The sequence below is a fragment of the Callithrix jacchus genome, chromosome 2 (assembly GCF_049354715.1).
Source record: "Callithrix jacchus isolate 240 chromosome 2, calJac240_pri, whole genome shotgun sequence".
NCBI classification, from domain to species: Eukaryota; Metazoa; Chordata; class Mammalia; order Primates; family Cebidae; genus Callithrix; species Callithrix jacchus.
The window spans coordinates 33097628-33116140 of NC_133503.1; the positions used below are offsets into that span (position 1 = coordinate 33097628).

Below are 18513 nucleotides of genomic sequence, written 5' to 3' on the forward strand. Positions count from 1 at the left end.
CACGCCTGTAATCCTAGCACTTTGGGAGGCTGAGGTGGGTAGATCACCTGAGGTCAGGAGTTCAAGACTAGCCTGGCCAACATGGTGAAACTCTGTCACTACTAAAAATACAAAAATTAGCCAGGCGTGATGGTGGGCACCTGTAATCCTCGCTTTGTCACCCAGGCTGGAGTGCAGTGGCATGATCTCGGATCACCATAACCTCTGCCTCCCTGGTTCAAGCGATTCGCCTGCCTCAGCCTCCCAAGCAGCTGGAACCACAGGCACCCACCACCACGCCCGGCTACTTCTTGTGTTTTTAGTAGAGACGAGGTTTTGCCATGTTGGTCAGGCTGATCTCAAACTTCTGACCTCAGGTGAGCCACCCACCTCTGCCTCCCAAAGTGCTGGGATTATAGGCATGAGCCACCACACCCGGCCTGAAGCCCTTCTGATCACATCTCTTCCCTCTCTTGTCCTAGAGAAAACATTCTTCTGAATTATGGCAGTCACAGACTCATTTTTCTTATATGTATATATCTGTAAACAATATAGTATAGCTTTGCTTTTTTATTATAATCTATACTCAATTTGTAAATTATACTTTTTAAATTGTTTTGCTGTATGTGTACCCAGCAAATAAATTTAAACTTAATCCTGTTAAATGTACTTAACAAGATCTTTTTTTTCTTCAGTTACGACCACCTCAACCTCCAGTGTATCTCTTTGTATTTGATGTATCTCACAATGCAGTCGAAACTGGATACTTGAATTCAGTTTGCCAGAGTTTGTTAGACAATCTGGATTTGTAAGTTTCTCATTCAACTTAAATTTGAAACTAGTAATATTTTCTAAATGAATAAGTAGTTTTTGAAATCCAAAAGAAAAGAAAGCTATATAATTATTTTCTAAAACTTCACCTAAATCAGTTGTCAATTTAGGCCTCACTTCCTCTTCGAAACATTATTTTTAAACCTATAGTTGGTAGGAAGAATAATATAATGAACCTCCGGGCACCTATTGTCACCCAGCTTCATCATCTTCAGCATTGTACTGTTCTTGCTCCATCTAATCCTTCCCCTTCACACACATACCTTTTCTTACCTTGAGTATTTTAAAGCAAATTTCAGCCAGCATACTGTTTTACCTATACATATTTCAAGAGTAACTTTTATACCTAACTGTAATACTAAAGCATCAAGAAAATTAGCAGTAATTCCATATATGATCTAATACCCAGTTTATTTTTTGTTCCTCGTCTCAAAAATGTCTTTTTACTGTCAGTTTGTTGGAGTAACAATTTAAACAGCATACATACATTGCATTTGGTTATCAAGTGTCTTAAGTCTCTTAAAATATCTGTTTCCAGTGGTGCTTAGACACCTAGTGTAACCCATAAAAGCAAATGTAACCTTTCTATGTCATGAAGTATAGTGCTTGTATGTGGTATGGAGGAATATAGAAGACCAAATCTCATCACAAGTGGAGTAACTCTCTCCCTTTGGTGAAAAGCTCATTCTTGTTCCTGCCAGCATTTGTATTTTTAATGCTGTAGATTGTGAATGGGGATTGTGAATTGATGAGATTCTCACTGACTCAGCCATGCATGAACAAGAGTGAAAATTTGTTTTTCCCCTTATATAGCTGTAGTTCCACATATTTGTAGTTCTTTAAAATAGATGCTTTGCTCTTCTTTGTTCTTAAATATTAGTTTGTGTATCACAATATTTTGAAGCATGGTTTTTTTTTTTTTTGAAGCATGGTTTATAACTTAAAATCATCTGGAAAATTTCATACTTTTCAGTATTTTTAGCGTACTGTTTCCTAAGTGATTATATGTAACTTGATAGCTATACTTGGTTTTGGATTTCTGTATTATTGCCGGGGGTTTTTTTATTGTTTGGTTTATGTATAGTGTTTTCCCTTATAGTCACATATGTTTTCATGGTAAACATTGGGTGGTTTAAACAATTGTTTGTGTTGGGCCAATTTCCATAATACTGAATGAGATATTTGCATGTAATTCTTAGGACACATTTTTTGTATATTTGTATATAGTTAAAACTTGGTAAAATACTCTTACGAATTTGTTTTTAGGCTTCCTGGCAACACTAGAACAAAAATTGGCTTCATAACATTTGACAGTACAATCCATTTCTACAGTCTTCAAGAAGGTCTCTCTCAACCTCAGATGCTAATAGTTTCAGATATTGAAGGTATAGATTTATAACTATTTTCATAATTTCCAATTTTAGAAACATTTCTTGATTACTTGACATTGGATGTGTATTGTTTGTACTATATCAGGGAAAATCTTGAGTATAAAATCATGATTGTTGAAGTTGTAAGAATCTTTCAGTTCAATCTCTTATTTCTTGGAAGAGGAAACGGGTTATGGAGACAACATGAATTCTGTACAAGGCAACAAAAACAAGTTAATGTTAGAACTCAGATCAAATTTAGGCCTTTTTCCCACTTCTTTCCATTCATTCAAAAAGTATTTGAGGATAGACATAGAGCAAAGAAATAGAATTGAGAGCTCAGAATAAAGCCATTGCACATATAGGCAATTGTGGTTTTTTTTTTTTTTTGAGATGGAGGGTTACTCTGTCACCGAGGCTGGAGTGGAGTGGTGTGATCTCAGCTCACTGCAGCCTCTGCCTCTTGGGTTCAGGCAATACTCCTGCCTCAGCCTCCTGAGTACTTGGCACGAGAGGCATGAACCACCATACCCAGCTAATTTTTGTATTTTTAGTAGAGACGAGGGTTCACCATGTTGGCCAGGCTAGTCTCGAACTCCTGACCTCAAGTGATTTGCCTCTCTCGGCCCCCCAAAATGCTGGGATCATAGGCATGAGCCAACAGGCCCAGCCAGTCAATTGATTTTTGACAAAGGTGCCTAGACCAATCAGGGGGAGAAGAGACAGTTTTCTGAACAAATAGTTGTAGCAATACTGCCTATGTAAAAGAATGAGGTTGGACCTTTACCACCTTATACCATGTAAAGAAAATTAACTTGACATGGACTAAAGACCTATACTTAAGAGCTGAAAGTAGAAAACAGGGGCAAATATTTATGCCCCTGGATGTGGAAACATCCCTGGTGCATTGCTGGTCATAATATAAAATGGTATAGCTGCTGTGGAAAATTCCTTAGCAGTTCTTCAGAGTTAAAGGTGAATTACCACATAATGTAGCAATTCCACTGTTCAATATATACTCCAAAAAATTGAAAGAAGTGACTCAAGGAGATCCTTGTACGTTACTGTTTATAGCAATAGCAATTATTTACAATAGCTAGAAGGTGGAAACACCCCAAGTAGCCATCAACAGATGAATAAACAAAATGTGGTATAAACACATAATGGGATATCATTCAGCCTTTATAAAACAATGAAATTGTAATCCCAGCACTTTGGGAGGCCGAGGCAGGCGGATACTGAGGTCAAGAGATAGAGACCATCCTGGCTAACACAAGACCAGCCTGGCCAACATAGTGAGGGGTTGCACCGTTTTGGTCAGGATGGTCTCGATCTCTTGATTTCAGTATCTGCCTGCCTTGGCCTCCCAAACTGCTGGGATTACAGGCATGAGCCACTGTGCCCAGCCTACAGTCCCATTCTTAAAGACACTGGTGTGGGCCTTCTTTATGAGAAAGCTTCTGCTTTTTGAATGACAGCTATTGGTGAGCTGTATTGCTTCCTTATAAAGACAGCATTCTTGTGTGTCATGTTAGTCAAAAAAATTTTTCTTAATGCCAAGAGTATATCTTTGGCTGGCTTCCAGGACCAACCATTTAAAAAAAAAAAGTCAAAGTAGGATTGTAAAATATTACCTTTAGCCTAAGAAGCAGAGCAGTTATGCACATCCTTACTCAGTGAGTACAGATCAATATTTTCTTTCTTTTTTTTTTCTTTTTGGAGACAGGGTCTCATCCTCCTGCCTAGCCTGGGAGTGCAGTGGTGCAATCTTGGCTCACTGCAGCCTTAACCTCCTAGGCAAGCAGTCCACCCACGTAGCTGGGACTACAGGCGTGTTACCACCATGCTTGGTTCATTTTTGTATTTTTTGTAGAGACAGGGTTTTACCATGTTCCCCAGGCTGGTCTGAAACTCCTGAGTCAAGTAATCCACCCACTTAGGCCTCTGAAAGTGCTGGGATTACAGGTGTGTACCACTGCACCTGGCCCAAATAAATATTTTGTAATTGGGAGTCTATACCTTTTACAAGGTAGCAGACAAGAAGCAGAAAATTTTGCAGTAGATACCTGAATCAGAGTGGTTTTTTGGTGGTTCTTTGGACATAGGTAAACCGTGCTGTAATAGTGGATGAAGTGGCTTATCTTTAACGAAGTGGGTGGTTAATCACATTTGTGTCATATATTTGGAACACCTTTAATGTTATATTTTGTTTAAAATAAATGTGTTTTTTTTTCTTTCAGATGTTTTTATACCTATGCCAGACAACTTATTAGTAAACTTAAATGAAAGTAAAGAGGTAAGGCACATTTTTCTACCTGACATGTTTAATCGAAATATTGAAGGAATATGTTTTTGAAATGAACTTGAAGTAAAATTTTGGTTCTTTCTGTGACATTTCTAAAATGTGTAGCATTTTATATTTGCTCATAGTTAAAATTAACAAGATGAACAGCTCTTGAGTTCAATCCTGAGCTGATCATTTTTAAGTCTAATGAAGCAAGTTATTTGTAATAGGGTAGAAAATAAGCATATTACATATAGGAGGAACACCTGAAGGAAATCTGTCTTGCCAGCCATTTGGGAAGTTGGGAGGGTTGCTGAAATAAAGCTTCTGGTCACTACATAGAAGCGCATTAGGTAGGCTGCTTTCAGTGCCCTTTGCTTTTCTGATTCACAGAGTGTCATTGGGGTCAGTTCAGAAGAAACTCTTATTACCTGCCTGGAAATTGCCATGAGATAATACAGTGAGAGGTGAACAGAATGTGTCTGAAGGGGGGATGTTGTGTACCCTGTACATGCATATATGCCGTAGGGATAACATTTTAACTAGCAAGTCTGTGGTCTCTGCTGTTGGCAATGGTGACTGTGCCATAGTGCGAAGTATTTTTTTTTCCCCATTAACTCTATTTGTACAACCTAACCTGTAAAGGTAGTTGTTTTTCTTTTTTAGTGATATTACTAGTTGGCAAAGTTACTGGATATCATAGATTTGCAACAGGGAAGAGCTAAGCTCACTGTGGAACTTAAAAGAATAAAGTATGTAGAGGTGATGGAGAAGGCCATTTTTCATGGCATTAAAATATATCAATTCTTTGAACTGTGATGGTTCTTTTGGATACATTTTGGACTTATAGTCTTGCTGGACTATTGCATGTGCAAGAACTGTAAGGCCCCAACTTTGATTTGTCTTGCCTGCCAATTTATAATGTTGACTTAAAATGGCTTTCTTGTCATTTGACCAATTTCATTGTTTAGTGTCTGTAGATTCTCTGATCATCATCAATGTCTTGTCTATTGTATTAGATACTGACTAAATGTGAAAAAAAAAATTGTGACATTCTTGAGTTTTCTTGCTTTATTTTACAAGCTTGTGCAAGATTTACTGAAAACATTGCCACAAATGTTTACCAAGACTCTGGAGACCCAGAGTGCCTTGGGTCCTGCACTTCAAGCTGCCTTTAAGCTGATGTCTCCAACTGGTGGTCGAATGTCTGTTTTTCAAACACAACTCCCAACTCTTGGAGTGGGAGCCCTGAAACCACGAGAGGAGCCTAACCACAGGTCATCTGCTAAGGTTAGAGAGCCATGAAATGTCTGAGATTTATGCTGCGGTGCCATCCCTGTGACCACAGAACCGGTTTCTTTAAATTTATTTCTCAATTGTTGGGAGGATGGACTATAAGGAAATTGGTAAAGGGTTTAACTTTTATGTAGACATTTTTATTTTATTACATTTTTTTCTGCCTGATTTACCCTTCTTTAATTTGCAATATCTTTAGTAGATCAGTAGCAGTTCATCCTGCCTTTAGTGAGACAGCCTGGGAGACTAACAGAATATGCTTGATAAGGACAAAGAGAACCTGACTGACCAGTTAAGAATAGTCTTATGGCCAGGTGTGGTGGTTCACTCCTGTAATCCCAGTGCTGTGGGAGACTGAGGCGGGTGGATCACGAGGTCAGGAGTTCGAGACCAGCCTGGCCAACGTGGTTAAACCCCGGCTCTACTAAAAATAAAAAATTAGTTGGGCCTGGTGGCAGGTGCCTATAATGCCAGCTACTTGGGAGGCTGAGGCAGGAGAATTGCTTGAACCCGGGAGGTGGAGGTTGCAATAAGCTGAGAATGTGCTACAGCACTCTACCCTAGGCAACAGAGCAAGACTCCCATCTCATAAAGAAAGAAAGAAATAAAGAAAGAAGAATAGTTTTATTTGGCCGGGTGCAGTGGCTCATGCCTATAATCCCAACACATTGGGAGGCCAAGGCAGGCAGATCACCTGAGGTCGGGAGTTCGAGACCAACCTGATCAACATGGAGAAACCCTGTCTCTACTAAAAATACCAAAGTAGCCAGGCATGGTGCTGCATGCCTGTAATCCTAGCTACTCAGGAGACTGAGGCAGGAGAATCGCTTGAACCCAGGAGGCAGAGGTTGCAGTGAGCCGAGATCACACCGTTGCACTTCAGCCTGGGCAACAAGAGCGAAACTCCATCTGACACACACAGAAAAAAGAAAAAGAATAGTCTTATTTGGTACATTGATGGTGAAGGTGCTTATGTGTACCTTGTGTGTATAAACTTAAAAGTTTTTGAGGCCAGGCTCGGTGACTTAACACCTGTAATACCAGCACTTTGTGAGACCAAGGCAGGCCGCTCATGAGGTCGGGAGATCGAGACCATCCTGGCCAACGTGGTGAAACCCTGTCTCTACTAAAATACAAAATATTAACCGGCTGTGGTGGTGTGTGCCTGTAGTCTCAGATGCTTGGGAGGCTGAGGCAAGGGAATTGCTTGAACTTGGGAGGAGATTGCATTGAGCCGAGATTGCACCACTGTACTCCAGCCTGAGAACAGAGTGAGACGCCGTCTCAAAATAAAAGTTTTTCCCAAAAGATTATGAAAGAGACACCTGTGTACTACTGGGTATGATATCATTCCTGGAGTCACACTGCCTATTTGCCAGTTTATTATACATGGGAACTTGGAATATTACTTAATTTCTTTGCCCCTTTGTTTCTTATATAAGGTGAAAGTAAAGGGTCCGGTGTGGTAGCTTATGCCTATAATTTTTTGGGAGATTGAAGTGGAAGGATTGATTGAGCTCAGGAGTTTGAGGCAAACTTGGGAAATATAGTGAGACCCTGAGCCTACAAAAATACAAAAAAATTAGCCAGGTGTGATGCTGAGAGCCTATAGTCCTAGCTTCTCTGGAGGCTGTGGTGGGAGGATCACTTGCGCCCAGGAGATAGCAGTGAGTTCATGCCACTACACTCCAACTTGGGCAACAAGAACAACAAAAAGATGGCTGGGTGTAGTGGCTCATGCCTATAAGACCAGCACTTTGGGAGGCCGAGGCGGGCAGATGACCTGAGGTCTAGAGTTCCAGGCCAGCCTGGCCCACAAGATGAAACCCTGTCTCTATTAAAAATACAAAAATTAGCCAGGTGCAGTGGCTCACACCTATAATCTGTGGGAGGCTGAGGCGGGCCGATTACAAGGTCAGGAGTTTGAGACCAGCCTGACCAACATGGTGAAACCCTGTCTCTACTAAAAATACAAAAATTAGCCGGGTGTGGTGGCACACACCTGTAATACCAGCTAATCAGGAGACTGAGGCAGGAGAATCACTTGAACCCGGGAGGTGGAGGTTGCAGTGAGCCAAGATCACGGTACTGTACTCTAGCCTGGGCAACAAGAGCAAAACTCCATCTCAAAAAAAAAGAAAAAAAAAAATTAGGCAGGTGTGGTGGTGTGTGCCTGTAGTCCCAGTTACTTGGGAGGCTGAGGCATGAGAATTGCTTGAATGTGGGAGTAGGAGGTTGCAGTGAGCTGAGATTACATCACTGCACTCCAGCCTGGGTGACAGAGTAAGACTCTGTCTCAAAAAAAAAAAAAAGAAAGAAAATAATGATAGCACTTACCTCTTAGGGTATTTGAAAGGGCTAAATAAGTATTACGTATGAATTGTTTAGAACAGTTGCCAGCATACTGAACATTGAGTGGATTTTAGTTACAATAAAGTCTTTGCCAATTATGAAATTATTATAGTAGATGTATTTCTTTTTAAAAGTAAAGCAAGAAAACTTACAAAATCTTTTTATGTATATTTATATTTTTTAATAAATAAAAATTTATATATTTTTTAAATAAATAGAGCCATGTTACCCAGGATGGTCAAAAACTCCTGGGCTCAAGCAGTCCACCCACCTCAGCTTCCCAAAGTGCTAGGATTACAGGTGTGAGCCACTATGCCTGGCCAGAACTTACAGAAAATTCCTAAGCAGTACTTCCTTCTTAATGAAAAATCAAATAGTACCTCAAAGGAAAAGGACTTTGTAGAATGCCCAGAAATAACTGCAATTGTTGTTAACATCATGATATATGTAGATGTGTATTTAGATTTTATGACAATGTAATGATTTTTTTAAATGTCTCTTTGTAATTTATTATAAATAGGATATACACCTGACACCATCCACTGACTTCTATAAGAAATTAGCCTTGGACTGTTCTGGTCAGCAAGTAGCTGTTGACTTATTCCTTCTCAGTGGACAGTATTCTGATTTGGCTTCTCTGGGTAAGTTCTTCCTAATGATTTTTTTTCTGTTAAATGAATATCAAAATTGTACTTATATGATAGTGTTCTGAATACAGGACAAAGTTAAATAATTTTTATGCCTTTGGGAGAGTTAATCAGTCAGTTTAGTCTGTTAAAAACCTTATAGTCTTCTAGTCTAAACATTTAATAATAGAGAAATTTCCATACTACTATTTTAAAGGAATGCAGGCTGGGTATGATGGCTCATGCCTGTAATCCTAACAATTTGTGAGGCCTATGCAGGAGCATTACTTGAGGCCAGGAGTTTGAGACCAATCTGGTCAATATAGGAAGACCCTATATTTACAAACAATTTTTTTTTTTTAAATAAAAAACTAGCCAATCATGGTGGCACACACCTGTGGTCCTAGCTACTCGGAAGGCTGAGGTGGGAAGAGTGTTTGAGCTGGGAGGTCAAGGCTGCAGTGAGCTATGATATCACTACTGCTCTCCAGCCTGGGTGACAGAATGAGACTCTGTCTCATAAAAATGAAATGAAATATCCTTCCTGACAGTAGTTTACCTTGGAAAGTTAAAGAAAGATTGATTCCAATGTCTGCAGTTACTTTGGTGTAGTAGAAGTAGTTAATGGCACAGTTTAAAGCAGTATGTTTTCTCTTCCAGGTTGTATTTCTCGGTATTCAGCAGGTAGTGTTTATTACTATCCCTCTTACCATTATCGACACAACCCAGTCCAAGTACAGAAATTACAGAAAGAACTACAGAGATACCTTACTCGGAAGATTGGCTTTGAAGCAGTCATGAGGATTCGGTGCACCAAAGGTAGGAATACGTATTTTTTTAATAGGAGTGAATAATATTTTTTGTGCCAGTAAATACATGTGTTTTTATATAGTCTGATAAGATCTGCCCTTCCAAGATACTTCACTGACTGTGGAATGTGCAATTAAGAAGAGAGAAGAAATACTGCAACCAAAAACGGGGGGTGCCTATTGAGAATATACTCAAAAGCACTGTCTTGTATATTTTTAAATGGAGAATTTTATGGTGTGTGAATTATTTCAATTTTTTAAAAAGTCCTTATTTCTAGCTGGGCATAGTCACTCATGCCTGTAATTCCAGAACTTTGGTTGTAATTCCATAACTTTGGTGGATCGCTTGAGCCCAGGAATTAGAGACCAGCCCAGACAACATTGCGAAGCAATATCTCTACAAAAAATACAAAAATTTAGCTTAGCATGGTGGTGCACATCTGTAGTCCCAGTTTTTTAGAAGGCTGAAGTGGGAGGATTGCTAGGGCCTGGGAAGCAGAGGTTGCAGTGAGCAGAGATCACATCACTGCACTCCAGCCTGGGCAACAGTGAGACCTTGTTTTTTAAAAAAAATAGACTCAGTGGCTCGCATCTGTAACTCCAGCCCTTTGGGAGGCCAAGGGGGACAAATCACGAGGTCAGGAGTTTGAGACAAGCCCAGCCAACATGGTGAAACCCCATCTCTATTAAAAATACAAAAATTAGCTGGGTGTGGTGGCACGTGCCTGTAATCCCAGCTACTCAGGGGACTGAGGCAGGAGAATCGCTTAAACCTGGGAGGTGGAGGTTGCAGAGAGCCGAGATCACACCACTGCACTCCAGCCTGGAGTGAAACTCCATCTCAAAAAAAAAGAGTCTATTTTGTATATTTAGTAGAGTAATATATTTGTATTTTTAGTAAAGGCAGTGTTTCACCATGTTGGCCAGGCTGGTTTTGAACTCCTGACCTCAGATGGTCTGCCTAAGCCTCCCAAAGTGCTGGGATTACAGACATGAGCCACTGTGCTTGACCGAGTCTTTTTTTTTTTTTTTTTTTTTTTTTTGAGAGTCTCATTCCATTGCCCAGGCTGGAGTGCAGTAGTGTGATCACAGTTCACTGCAGTCTCCACCTCCATGACTCAATTGATCCTCCCACCTCAGCTTCCCTAGTAGCTGGGGCTACAGGTGTGAGCCACCATGCCTGGCTAATTTTTAATTTTCTTTGTAGAGACTGGGTCCATTGCTGCTGCACAAATTGAGTTTTTATTTAAATAAATATAATTGCTCTGTAAGGGGGTGTAGAGCAGTAATGTCCTTTCTTCTTCTCTTTTTTTCTGGAGACAGAGTGTTGCTCTGTTCCCCTGGCTGGAGTGCAGTGGCATGATCATAGCTCACTGCAGCCTCAATTCCTGGGCTCAAGCGATCCTCTCACCTCAGCCTCCCAAGTAACCAGGACCACAGGTGCATGCCACCATGCCCAGCTAATTTTTAATTTTTTGTAGAGGTGGAGGTTTTACACTGTTTCCCAGGCTAGTTTCAAACTCCTGGACTTGAGCGATCCTACCATCTCAGCTTCCCAAAGTGCTGGGATTACAAGTGTGAATTACCATGCCCAGTGTAATAATATTCTTTGCAATGGCAAAATTACTTATGTGAAGTCTATAGCAAATAAAAAAGATAAAGATCCACTAACCTTCCCTTTCACATTGAAATCTATTGGTCGGCCAGGCGTGGTGTTTCATGCCTGTAATCCCAGCACTTTGGGAGGTTGAGGCAGGCGGAACCTGAGGTCAGGAGTTTGAGACCAGCCTAACCAACATGGAGTAACCCTGTCTCTACTAAAAATACAAAAAATTAGCCCAGTTTGGTGGCACATGCCTGTAATCCCAGCTGCTCAGGAGGCTGAGGCAAGAGAATCTGTTGAACCTAGGAGGTGGAGGTTGCAGTGAGCTAAGATTTTACACTCCAGCATGGGCAACTAAAGAAACTCTAAAAAAAAAAGAAATCTATTGGTCAATCCATGAGCCAGATGAAGCTCTTTCTTGTCTGTTCTTCACTGTAATGATATACCCTTGGTGAATTTATTAATTCTAACAGTTTTTGTTTTATAATTTTTAATTAAAATATGGAACGCTTCACAAATTTAGGTGTTATCCTTGTGCAGGGGCCAGGCTAATCTCTCTGTATCATTCCAATTTTAGTATATGAGCTGTCAAAGTGAGCACCTAATGGTGTTTTAGTGTTTGTTTTAAAAGGTGCATTTGTTGGATCCCATTTGTTGAAGACTGATGGACCTCAAAACTATTTATTTCTGCAGACACCTGTTATAAATTAAGGGAAGTGTACATCCTAATATGCTTTTTTTTTTTTTTTTTTTTAAATTGACGGGGTTTCACCACGTTGGTCAGGCTGGTCTTGAACTCCCGACCTCAGGTAATCCGCCCGCCTTGGCCTCCAAGGTGCTTGGATTGCAGGCGTGAGCCACCATGCCCGGCCCCTAATGTGCTTTTTAAGACCTTTTTTAATTGTCAAGATGGAGGCTATTTTTATATGTGCCTTATTTTGCATAAAGAGCTTTGGGATATACCAAGCAACTCCTTTGCCCTCCTTTTTTTTGAAGATGGAGTCTTGCTCTATTGCCCAGGCTGGAGTGCAGTGGCGCAATCTCAGTGTACTGCAACCGTGTACTGCAACCTCCACCTCCTGTGGTCGTGATTCTTCTGCCTCAGCCTTCCAAGTAGCTGGGATTACAGGTGCGCACCATCGTGCCTAGCTAATTTTTGTGTTTTTAATAGAGATAGGATTTCACCATATCGATCAGGCTGGTCTTGAACTCCTGACCTCAGGATCCACCCACCTCAGCCTCCCAAAGTGCTGGGATTACAGGCATGAGCCACCACACCTGGCTGCCCTCTTTCTTGAGTGCTTAATTTAATAAAGCTTTGTGATTAGCCTGCTTAGGTTTCTCTTTGTATTTTTTTAATGATAAATTCACTACAGATCAAATACATACTCTTAGAAAAGTTAACACAGAAAAGATAATGTACAAAAAGATATTAAATGACCTATCAAGCACAACTTGATATGTTCCACTCTATAGTTAATTATATGCCCTTCAGAAACTTTCCTATGTCATTTATAAACATATATTTTGGCTTTTACTTCAAATAAAAGCAGTGGGGAATTACACGTGGCTTTTTAATTTTTATCACAATATCTTGAACACCTTTCTATTTTTGTATGTACAAACCCACATTCTCTTTTTCCTTCATGCCTTTTTAAATGTTCTGTATTTCTTTTTGAGAGACAGGCTTGCTTTCAACTCTTGGGCTCAAACAATCTTCTTGCTTCAGCCTGCTGAATACCTGGGATTATAGGCATATGGCACTATGCCCAGTATTCTTTTTCATTCTGATTACTGTTTTTAAGTTGGTTTTTATTTCACAAGCAAAATGTGCATCTATTTTTCTTGTTAAAAAAAAATAAAAACATTAGGCCAAGCACGGTGGCTCACGCCTATAATCCCAGCACTTTGGGAGGCCAAGGCAGGCTGATCACGAGGTCAGGAGATCAAGACCATCCTGGCCAACATGGTGAAACCCCATCTCTACTAAAAATACCAAAAAAAAAAAAAACTAGCCAGGCATGGTGGCGTGTGACTGTAATCCCAGCTACTCAGGAGACTGAGGCAGGAGATTTGCTTGAAAACCAAGAGATGGAGATTGCAGTGAGCCAAGATGGCACCACTGCACTCCAGCCTGGGCAACAGAGCGAGACTGTGTCTCAAAAAAATATAAAATAAAAAAATAATAAAGTAAAATAAAATAAGGCCGGGCGCAGTGGCTCAAGCCTGTAATCCCAGCACTTTGGGAGGCGGAGACAGGTGGATCACAAGGTGGAGAGATCAAGACCATCCTGGTCAACATGGTGAAACCCCGTCTCTACTAAAAATACAAAAAAATTAGCTGGGCATGGTGGCACATGTCTGTAATCCCAGCTACTCAGGAGGCTGAGGCAGGAGAATTGCCTGAACCCAGGAGGCAGAGGTTGCGGTGAGCCGAGATCGCGCCATTGCACTCCAGCCTGGGTAACAAGAGCACGAAATAAATAAATAAAATAAAAATAAATATTTATTTTATTTATTTATCAAAAAAATAAAATAAAATAAAAACATTTTTTGGTAAAGCTAAAATCTTCCTGTATCAGCTTGAGTGTGTATGTGACACATATACTTTCACTTCACTTTTACGTAGTTAAAATATATTCAAATTTACTGTTCAAAATGGTATATATCACTTGGTATATTTCAGAATTTCCTGCAGATTTACATACTTAAGTACATCTCCATGGAAAACATATCATATGATCTATTTACATAAGCGAATATTGCATATATTTGTATTCAATAAACCTTCAAGATTCATTAATTTTAGATCACATAAATCTATCACATTCATTTAAACTTCTACCTATTCTACTTGGTATTCAGCAGATTGGACAAATGACAGTTTAGTTTCTTTTTTTTTTTTGAAACCAAGTCTCACTCTATCATCCAGCCTGGAGTGAAGTGGAATGATCTCGGCTTACTATAACCTCCACCTCCTGGGTTTGAGCGATTTTCCTGCCTAAGCCTCCCTAGTAGCTGGGATTACAGGTGCCCACCACCATGCCCGGCTAATTTTCCTATTTTAGTAGAGACAGGACTTCACCAAGTTGGCCAGGCTGGTCTCAAACTCCTGACCTCAAGTGATTTGCCTGCATCAGCCTCCCAAAGTGCTAGCATTACAGGCATGATTGAGCCACTATGCCTGGCATACTTTTTCTACTGTTACCCATTGAAGGCATTTCTGAATTTTTTTTTGCTGTGACATACCAGTCTACTTCAAATTTTTTTGCATGTCTAAATTTGGCACGTAAATGAGTGTACCTGTAGGATACATTCTTTGATATGTGATTGCTAACGTCAAAATAAGTATCTAGAATTTTGATGATGAAATTATCCTCCGATTTTTTTTTTTTTTTTCTTTTTGAGACAGAGTCTTGCTTTGTCACCCAGGCTGGAGTGCAGTGGTGGGATCTTGGCTCACTGCAACCTCCGCCTCCAGGTTCAAGCGATTCTGTGCCTCAGCCTCCTGAGTAGTTGGGATTACAAGCACCCACCACAACACCAGGCTAATTTTTGTATTTTTAGTAGAGGCAGGGTTTCACCATGTTTTTGGCCAGGCTGGTCTCAAACTCCTGACCTCAGTGATCCATCCACCTTGGCCTCTTAAAGTGCTGCAATTACAGGCATGAGCCATGGCACCTGGCCCAAAAATGGTTTTTGAAAATTAGTATCCCCACCTTAATTTCAAAAGTCATCTATTATTCCTTAACCTCAGTAAGTACTGTATATTATCTAAATTTCTTTACTTTTTGCCAATCTGTTGAATAACTAGGATAAAATGTAAATATCAATATGTAGGTATATGAAAACCATTTTGTTAACTTTTTTTCTTCTAGGTCTTTCCATTCATACTTTCCATGGGAACTTCTTTGTTAGGTCGACTGACTTATTGTCTTTGCCTAACGTCAACCCAGATGCTGGGTATGCCGTGCAGATGTCAGTGGAAGAGAGTCTTACTGACATTCAGTTGGTTTCTTTTCAATCAGCGCTCTTGTATACATCCAGCAAAGGTAAGTTGTTCGCTTGTTTGGATTTTAAATGTTCATGTATTGTCTGGACTTCAAATGTCAAAACAGGCTATAAAACACATGTAGCATGTCTTATGTTCGTTAACTTAAAATTTTTATTACCAGGGCTACTCTGGGCACACTGCCTGTGGGGTAGCCCTGTAAAATAAAAAAATAAATAAAAAATAAAATTTACCAAAAGCAGTAAACCAACTAAAAAGTTCAAAAAAGATATTTTTTTAAATTCAGTGTATTGTCGTTTGAATATGATCCCTATTTATTTAGTAATAACCTGAATGAAAAGAATTTTATAGTTTAAAAAAAAAAAAGGAAGAAGTAGGGCCAGGTGTGGTATCCTATAATCCTAGCATATAGGGAGGCTGACTGGGGGAGATCGCTTGAAGCCAGGCATTCAAGACCAGCCTGAACAACATAGTGAGGCACTGTCTCTTAAAAAAATTTTTTTTAAATTAACCAAGTATAGTGGCACAGACTGGTAGTCCTAGCTACTTGGAGGCTGAGTAGGGAGGATTGCTTGAGCCCAGGAGTTTGAGATTATAGTAAGTTGTGATTGCGTCACTACACTCCTGCCCGGGTGACAGAATGAGACCTTGTTTCTTAAAAAAAAAAAAAAAAAAGATAAATATTTATGAACTTACTTGTTTTTAATAGAGATAGGGTCTTACTATGTTGCCTAGCCGTATCTTGAACTCCTGACCTCAGGTGATCCTCCCCCCTTGGCCTCCCCAAGTGCTGGGTGCCGGGATTGCAGTTGTGAGCTACTGTACCTGACCAATATAAAACTTTTGATATTATCTTTGCTTAGTATATAACTACATTACCTGGGTGTAAATTGATTTTTTTTAATATATATGTATATATATATACACAAAGATTTTTTTTTTTTTTTTAAAGAGATGGAGTCTCACTGTGTTGCCCAGGCTGCACTTCAACTCCTAAGCTCCTGACTCTGCCTCTGGAGTAGTTGGGACTGCAGGAGCACACCACTGCACCCAGCTAAAAAGTGATTTTTCCAAGTGACTTTAACATAATCTTTTGTTATATATAGTTGCCTCTCACTGTTGTTTGTGCTTTTTCCCCAAAGGTGAAAGAAGAATTCGTGTTCATACATTGTGTTTGCCAGTAGTTTCAACTCTAAATGATGTGTTTCTTGGAGCTGATATTCAAGCAATTTCAGGGTTATTGGCCAATATGGGTAAGAGTTGTTATCTGTTATAAATATTTTACAAGTAATAACATTAATCAAAGTCCAAACAGTTTTGTTTTCCTTTAAATAGTTAGCTTTATAGTTTGAATGTTTTAGATCCCCTGGGTGGGTGCCTGCTAAGTAACTATTTGAATGAAAAGATCTGCTGCAGGTAATCTTATCTTTTTTGTTTGTTTATTTAAATAAATTTATTGAGATATAATTACATACCATACCACTTCACCCATTTTAATCGATACTAATTTGTTTTTAGTGTTTTTACAGAGTTGTACAGCTATCACCACAATCTAATTTTATAACATTTCTGTCGCCCCAAGAGGAACCTCATGCTCATTAGCAGTTACTGCCTACTCCTTCCTCCCTCCCTTACTGGCCTTAAGTAACCACTAAACTACTTTGTCTCTATGTATTTGTCTACACTGAACTTAACTATGTCTTAGGTAATGCTGAATATTAGTGCTATTTAATAGTCTTTTTATGAGCTCTGTAACTTAGATTACAAGAGAAGCAGTATACCATAAACATCACTAGACTTGGAGTCATGGAATTGGGGATTGAAAACCAGTTTACCACCACAGATTTCTTTGCAGCCAAATCATGTGAGCCAATAGAAAACTTACTGATATCTTTAACTATTTATTTCTATCTCAGATACAGTTGCCTTCTTGTTTTTTTTGGTCCCTTTTCCCTTTTCAAATACATACAGCTTAATAACATCAATTTGATTCTTGCAATCTTTCTACTGGAGGGAAGAATTTCAGTGGGTCCATTTTCTTTCTTTAGTTTTTGAAAACAGAGTCTTGCTCTGTCACCCAGGGTAGAGTGCAATGATGTGGTCCTAGCTCACTCTAGCCTTAACCTCCTGAGCTCAAGGGATCCTCCCACTTCAACCTCATGAATAGCTGGGACTAAAGGCCTACAACACCACACCCAGCTAACTTTAAAAAAACTTTTTGTAGAGACAGAGTCCCACTGTGTTGCCCAAGCTGATCTTGAATCCTAGGCTCAAGCAGTACTCCTGCTTTGGTGTACCAAACTGTTGGGATTACCAGCGTGAGCCACCATACCCAGCCTCAGTAGGTCCATTTGCTTTAAATTTAAATCTGTCTGTATCAGGAATAGTTACCCACTTTCTTGAATTTGGGAAAAATGTTTTACATGGAGCCTCGTAAAGGATTCATCCACACTTAAGTCTTTTATGTTGTTAGGTGTTTAAGATTGTGACCTAGGAAATTTGAAGATCACTGCCTTTATTTTTTTGTTTAAGTTACATTTTTTGGTAACTGATTATTATTATTGGCAGCAATAACTATTAGGTAGGTTTTGTGGATTTGTGATAAATTGTCACAACTTTGTAAGTATTCTTTCTGCTACCATATTGAATGTATTTTTAGTACCACATGAATGGTGTTTAAAGTTTGAGAAGTCTTCAAAACAATTATGTTTTTTTTAAAATATTGAAAAAAAAATTTCTGCGTATAAACAGAGTGCTATGACAAATGATGAAAATCTGTCTAAATAAAAGACCAGGCATGGTGGCTCATGCCTGTAATCCCAGGACTTTGAGAGGCCAAGGTGGTTGGATCATTTGAAGCCAGGAATTCAAGACTAGCCTGGCCAATATGGAGAAACCCTATCTCTACTAAAAATACACACACACACACACACACACACACACACACACACAAAATTAGTCGGATGTGGCACATGTCTGTAGTCCCAGCTACTTGGAAGGCCGAGGCAGGAGATTTACTTGAACCCGAGAGGCAAAAGATGCAGCCAAGATCACGCCACTGCACCCCAGCCTGGGCAGCAGAGTGAAACTCCATCTCTAAATAAGTAAATATCTCTAAGAGCTCTTTCTGTAAATATAAAATAAAAACTCTGGGCTGGGCATGGTGGTTTATGCCTATAATCCCAGCACTTTGGGAGGCTGAGGCAGGAAGATTGCTTGAGGCCATAAGTTTGAGATCAGCCTTGGCAACATAGGGAGACTGTAAAAAAAAAAAAATTTTTTTTTTTTTTGAGACGTAGTTTCACTCTTTTTGCCCAGGCTGGAGTGCAATGGTGCGTTCTCTGCTCACCA

At 39.6% G+C, this 18513-nt stretch overlaps 1 protein-coding gene and 1 non-coding gene across 12 annotated transcripts in view; one reads left to right on the forward strand and one right to left on the reverse strand.

Moving 5' to 3' along the window:
* The window catches only part of SEC24A (SEC24 homolog A, COPII component), a 76035-nt gene that overhangs the window by 38666 nt on the left and 18856 nt on the right, over positions 1-18513 (forward strand). For 10 of the 11 annotated variants that reach the window (XM_054249549.2, XM_078359527.1, XM_035284922.3 and 7 more), the window contains 8 exons: positions 675-787; positions 2077-2195; positions 4421-4476; positions 5548-5754; positions 8633-8753; positions 9399-9557; positions 15029-15202; positions 16305-16415. In XM_054249549.2, coding sequence (XP_054105524.2) covers positions 675-787; positions 2077-2195; positions 4421-4476; positions 5548-5754; positions 8633-8753; positions 9399-9557; positions 15029-15202; positions 16305-16415 — 1060 coding nt within the window. Of the gene's footprint in view, positions 1-674; positions 788-2076; positions 2196-4420; positions 4477-4857; positions 5755-8632; positions 8754-9398; positions 9558-15028; positions 15203-16304; positions 16416-18513 lie in introns of all 11 variants that reach the window. The other variant, XR_013530852.1, reaches the window with a different exon arrangement.
* On the reverse strand, positions 11646-11751 carry LOC118151836 (U6 spliceosomal RNA). Its single transcript, XR_004740241.1, has one exon. It is a non-coding gene; the product is annotated as a U6 spliceosomal RNA (small nuclear RNA).